Source organism: Pseudomyrmex gracilis, unplaced genomic scaffold (assembly GCF_002006095.1).
Source record: "Pseudomyrmex gracilis isolate BER0280 unplaced genomic scaffold, ASM200609v1 scaffold_205, whole genome shotgun sequence".
Lineage (NCBI taxonomy): Eukaryota > Metazoa > Arthropoda > Insecta > Hymenoptera > Formicidae > Pseudomyrmex > Pseudomyrmex gracilis.
This window is the reverse complement of record NW_018020789.1, coordinates 276,405-282,622: the sequence shown is the minus strand read 5'-3', so window position 1 is coordinate 282,622 and position 6,218 is coordinate 276,405. Positions and strand designations below refer to the sequence as shown.

Sequence of the window (6,218 nt, the reverse complement as noted above, 5' to 3'; positions counted from 1 at the left end):
ATTGGCGCCACAATGTTGGCGTCATATAAGTTACTGATCTTAGGCCTATCTGACCACTAAGAATATTTAGCCAGTGTTGGCTAAGATTGTCTTGTCAGTATAAAATTGCAACATTGTGCCAATACTTGAAATCCATATCTGACCAATCTCGGATGTAAGTATCGTGCCGAGCTTAAGAGCCAGCGTTGGCTCGATCTAATCATTAAGCATATTCGCCCAGTACTGGCTACTACTGTCGTACCAATATCGAGCCTCGTTTGCCGATATTGACCCAATACTGGGCCGTTCGTCAATTCCTACAAGGGTTGCATCTCATATATAAGAAATCCCAAATACCCCCTCAATTGAAATTAAATTTATATTGCGAAAAAAACTCTTCGGCCAGGATTAGAATTGTTATTACAATTCGAATTTCACGTGTAAAAATTTACACGTGAACACGTATATTATGTATATATATATATATATACACGTATAATTTCCGCACAACACCTAGCGAACGGGGCTCTCATGACCGGATTTATATTTATTAGTTTGGAAACTTCGGAGCCTTAATAGATTCTTTAATTGTTTTTTTTTTATCTCGCTAACCACATTTCAGAAACTCGTCCGCGGCCCCAAGCAGTCTGCGCGATCGGCGGTGCTCGAATCCGTGACGCGATAATCCGGAATCGTCACGCGGCGGTGCCTCTGGAAATTTTGCCGCGTCCCACGCGCAAAACACACCCGCGGGAGAGGAGAGACATACGCGCGAGATAGAGGAAAGAAAAAAAAATCGAGAGCCGGGGGGAGAAGAGAACGGAGCAGGTCGCCCGTTGGAGAGGCGATCGGTTTGTAGTCTCTCCTCGACGTTGCGAACGCGCGCACGCATCGAATAGAAACAGCTCGAGGGTGGTGGTGCGCGTGTGTGTGTGTGTTCCGATAATTTAGGGCGGCGCGCCAAAGAGAGCCGAGGGATGCATATTTCATTTTCGAGAGTGGTCTTCGGACGCGCCGCCGAATCGACGTCACATCCGATCGCGATCGCGTCCGGGCAGTGCGCCAACGTGCGAAGTGCATGGCACAGTTCGACGACGTGAAAAATAAAGGGGGGAGGGGAGGAAAAAAAGAATATTTTTTACGGTTATTTTGCCCGATATCCTCGTGTAAACGCAAATCATCGTTTGCATCCGCCGTATATCTGTCTCGTGTGTGCGTGTGTGTGATGGTAGAACCGAGAGAGAGACGCGAAACTACGTTCGGAAAGTAAAATTTTTCTTTGCATCGAGTGGGAAATTTTATATTCAGTGAGCGCGGCGGATAGAAATTAAACGCGCGCTGAAACGTAAAAATTGTTTCAGCGACGAGACCGAATCTAATTGACAAAAATCAAGAAATTGACAATCCAAAAAAAAAAAAAAAAAAAAACAATGACGTTCGTTTGATCCGTGCGATCGAGAGAGAAAAACGTTTTTGCGCGCTTTGTCGGGAAAAATTCGGAAAATGTTGGAGCTCGTGGATCGCAAAGCAGGCGGGATCTCGTGGCCTACGTGTCGCGCTTCGAATCTCGACTCCTTCGGGAAAAATACGAAGGGAAGAAGCGCGCTCCTCGCGAGGAAGGTCCGCACGAGCGAGAAACAATGGAGACGAGACAGCAAGGGTTTGCTCTGCTCTCTGGGCTATCTCGGCTGCGACGATTCCTACAGTCCGGACACGTTGGGAACGTGGAAATTTCATAAGGTGTCGTGCTCGAGGTAAAAAAACCACGTCGTCGAAAAACATTTTCCGGTTGCAATTTTCTAATCGACCATGTCTCGAATTTACTTCGCTCTCTCTCTCTCTCTTCCTTTCCGTCAACATTTATCGTCAATCTAAAATGTGCGCTATTTGTTAATTAGACAATGTTCGCATCGAAGCTGAATTAAATTTAACCCATTTGCATCACAAAGAAAAGTCAAAAATTCGTTCTTATCACAAAAATTTTTTTTTACTGTATTTAAATTTTGAAATGAAAATGTTACAAAATATGAAAAATAAAATCAATATTCAAAGAATTAAATAGCAGGGCAATAATGAGCCATGGCAGGATGTTGTGCCGTAGAAAAATTAAAAAATGTAATTGAGACGTTTCGACTTTATTTTTTAAGTCCTTATCAATCTAAAATTATTTACAATCTTAAATTATTTTACAATCAATTATACTGGATTAACAATTACAACATACCTTTAATTATAGAGTTGTCAAATTTGTCATTATAACTCAACATTACAAAATTCAAAATACAATTTAGATTGATAAGGATTTAAAAAATAAAGTCGAAACGTCTCAATTACATTTTTTAATTTTTCTACGGCACAACATCCTGCCATGGCTCATTATTGCCCTGCTATTTAATTCTATTTATTGGAGTTACCAAAAGGAGCCGGAGGTCACACCTCATTTATCACTTATTTAAAATCAATATTGCATAAATAAAGAATTTTGGTATTTTTCTGGTATAAATAATATGCGCTTTGGTGATAAATGCCTAAGTAAAATGCGCTTATGATGCAAATGGGTTAATTAAAATCAATATTTCAATTAAATGCGCAAATTGACGAAATATGCGGCCGATCAAATACCAGACGGCTAAATATTTCATTACGGTATCTCGATAAAATCACGTAAACATTTCAAACGACTCGGTTGGTGACTCGCGAGGAGAGAAATGAAAACTGGGAGTTACCGGAATGTTTGTTGCAGACGAGAGAACGCGGTGTGTCAGTCAACGCACGTATAGATTAAGACGCATAAGCGTATTTGCATCCGCGCGTTTTCCGCGCGTGACTTCACACACGCGCGGATGCTATTTTATCGGACGATGCAGGAGCTTGATAGAGAAAGTAATAGTGAAAGGGTATAAATGGCGATGTGTGTGTGGGCGATAGTCGCAGGTGCGCGTTTCAGGTATTCTCGCCGGGTCAAAGAGTTTACACCGCGACCTACTCTTTTTCGCTCCCGTTCGCATTAGCAATTCCCCACGCTCTGTTGTGTGTTGTCGATTTAATTCCTCTTTGTGTCTCTCCGCGTTCTCCGCGTTCTCTTCATCTCCGACACAACCTTTGATCAAATGTCAGGTGACGCAAACACCGTCGTTCTTGAGAACATCTCATCGCGTTAACGCGATCCTCCGCACGTGTTGAGAAGAAATTCCTTGAATATCATCGTATCGCGAATCATGAACGCGGATGACGAATGTTTTTAAGGAAATTCAAGATAATATTTTTTTTATTTGAGAAAATTAATTGAAATAATTTAAATCAATCAATCGCGCTCGTGAAATAGTCAAATAAATCAAAAGGCAGATACGAGCAGTAAAATACAGGTTGGTCGTGTATAAAAAGTTGTCTTTATTCAATAAATAGACGTTTCGTTTCACACAAGTTTGGACCTTCTTCAGTATGAAAAGTTAAAGTCTAACAAGAAAAAACAAAAGAAATAACAATAAATAAAATAAGCGCAAAGCGAACATCATAGTAAATTAAAAATAATATATGGAATAAAACTCACTTAAATAAGAAGAAACATTTTAGTACACTACATCACTGACAAATAAATGAAATGATGTCAATAAATTACAATAATACAATGTGTACTGAACTGCAGTGTACTAAAAAATGTTTCTTCTTATTTAAGTGAGTTTTTATTCATATACATTATTTTTAATTAATGCTTATTTTATTTATTGTTATTTCTTTTGTTTTTTCTTGTTAGACTTTAACTTTTCATACTGAAGAAGGTCCAAACTTGTGTGACCGAAACGTCTATTTATTGAATAAAGACAACTTTTTAATACACGACCAACCTGTATTTTACTGCTCGCGTATCTGCCTTTTGATTTATTTGAAATAATTTAAATCCAAAGACTGAAGTTTCTAAAAAAAAGGATACGGCAGATTTTTCGGATTTTTTTTTCTCTTCTGTGCGCGCGCACACACGAGCTGAGATTAAAAACGTAATTACAATTTCCAGAATATATTAAAACGGAGTAATGAGTTGATAAATACATTTGGTTTTTTTTTTTTTTACATCCTGTTTAACACGTTCCTTGTTTTTTTTCTTTTCGACGAGGAATATAATCGCGGGAATACAATCTGCATTAATTACTAGTACACAACACGTAAGTAGTTATTTTTATACCCGATCGTACGACTCGATTGCACTTAGCTGATACGTTCGTTTGCGCGCGCGCGCACGTGTGTACGTACACATATATATATATATCGCTTTTATTTTCATATTACGAGTCCTTTCGATATTTCTTACCTTCGCGCACAAGGCGTACCGTAAATAAACTAGTCCCTCGGTGTCCCACACCCGTATGTGTGCGTGTGTGTTGCAATTCGCAGCTTTGTTAATTACGCACTGTACGCGTTGCGCTTGATATCCCGACCGTTGCGAACTTGCAATTAATTTTTCGCTACTTCCGACAACTGCGCAGAAACGTTGAGTTTGTGCGTCGACTCGTGTCGTCTTTATTTAGTTATTTATTTTTTTTTGTATTATTATTGTTATTATTATTGTCCGAGTCGTAACGATAATTTTTTTACTGCGCTCGCGCGCTATCACGAGCGCGCGAATTGCGCAATCGTATTGTGCGATTTCTCTTCAAAGCGAGAGACGAGCCTATTCGCGCGCAACATTATATATCGGGTCCGTTTCTCATGCTTCTCTATACTCGTGCGAGCCCGCGTCCGCGATGATTTACGGACACGACCGTGTCGGATTACTCAGTCGCAACGTTACGGATCGGTGTAACATTACCGAGGAACCGGGTGAACTTTCGCGCATAAATTGATATCGGGAAATAGAGCCGGCTCGGGTGGACTTTTCTACGAGAGCGCGCGCGCACTCGGTCGAAATCCTCGTTTTCCTCTTTTGCCACGTTCGAAAAATGTGCATCTTCGACCCGTCAAAGAACCCGGTCGTCGCCCCCCCTCCCCCAGCAAAGTTCCATAATTCCAATCAGAGTTTTTGTATTTTTTTCAAAAAACTAAAAATAGTTTTCATTACCGAAACCAGTGGAAAATGTTTGGTCAAATGCCAGTTGTCTGGAAAACTGTGCGTTCGGACAAGCGAGAGTTCGTTTTCGGGACGAGAGAGAGTTTTTGTCCGAGAGACATAAGCCCGGAGTTTGAAAACTTGGACCGAAGAGCGAAGTAAAAAAAACGCGTCTTATTGTGCGCGACAAATATATTATTTCCCGCAATTTTCTGAAAAAAACAAAACACGTCACGTCGCGACGTTCGGAGACAAAAAACCCGAGACTGACGAGACAGATTGACCCGAACGTCATCGCAGAGCAGCCGGCGGCGGCAATCGTGACTCGACCTGTTCCGATAACGACAATCAGATGCGAACAATTCGATTTGCCGGCCGCGCCGCGTTTTTGCGACCGTCGATCGCGTCGTCGCGCTCGCGATTTTTTTTTCTTGCCGCACACAACGTTACGCCCCGATCACAGGGGAATCTTCTGAAAACGGTTAACGTCGCTCGGTTTCGCAACAACGAATTGTTGTTATATACGGTGCAACGACCAGAGCGCGCGCGCGGTGAGACTTGCATTCGTTGCGTACGTCCGCGGGTACTTTCGAAACGGATCGAAACGCACGCGCGTATTCTTCCGAGTGAAACAAATTGTCCGGAGGAAGGAATCTCGCGCGAAGACAGTTCCATCGCGATTTCCGCAGGAAGCAAAACACGTTGATGAAAAAATTTTCATACAATCTACAATTTTTTATTTTTTTTTTTTAATATTTTCTAATTCCAGAAAACTTTCGTCCACCGTGTGAAATATCACGGTGTCCCTTAAACTATCTCGGTGTGAAAAAAAATATCGATTTTTAACACCGAGGAAGAAGAGAACGCAATTGTTCGTTTCAAAATACGCGTTAAATAAAAAAATCTGAATTTTATAAAAAAGTTGCAGAGAGCTCAAGTGAGAGCTGAAACGTTTATTTATATTTTGTTTATTTGATATCATGTTTTTATATTATACTCTATTTGATATCATTCTGTATTAAAAACTTTTTTATAAAATTTAAAGATCTCGTAACAGCTCGAAACAGACCTTGAATTTATTATATTTTATTGTTATATTAACGAGCGTATCTATATATATATATATATAGATAGAGCGTATCTATATATATATAGATACGCTCGTTAATAACATGTAATATATATATATATATAATAT

At 40.2% G+C, this 6,218-nt stretch overlaps 1 protein-coding gene across 2 annotated transcripts in view; it reads left to right on the top strand.

Moving 5' to 3' along the window:
* Positions 1 to 1,400: 1,400 nt before the first annotated feature.
* Positions 1,401 to 6,218, top strand: part of LOC109858447 (focal adhesion kinase 1) — a 16,966-nt gene continuing 12,148 nt past the window's right edge. Inside the window, exon 1 of one of the 2 annotated variants that reach the window (XM_020435706.1) lies at positions 1,401 to 1,733. In XM_020435706.1, coding sequence (XP_020291295.1) covers positions 1,483 to 1,733 — 251 coding nt within the window. In that variant the 5' untranslated portion in view covers positions 1,401 to 1,482. The remainder of the gene's footprint in view (positions 1,734 to 6,218) is intronic. The other variant, XM_020435707.1, reaches the window with a different exon arrangement.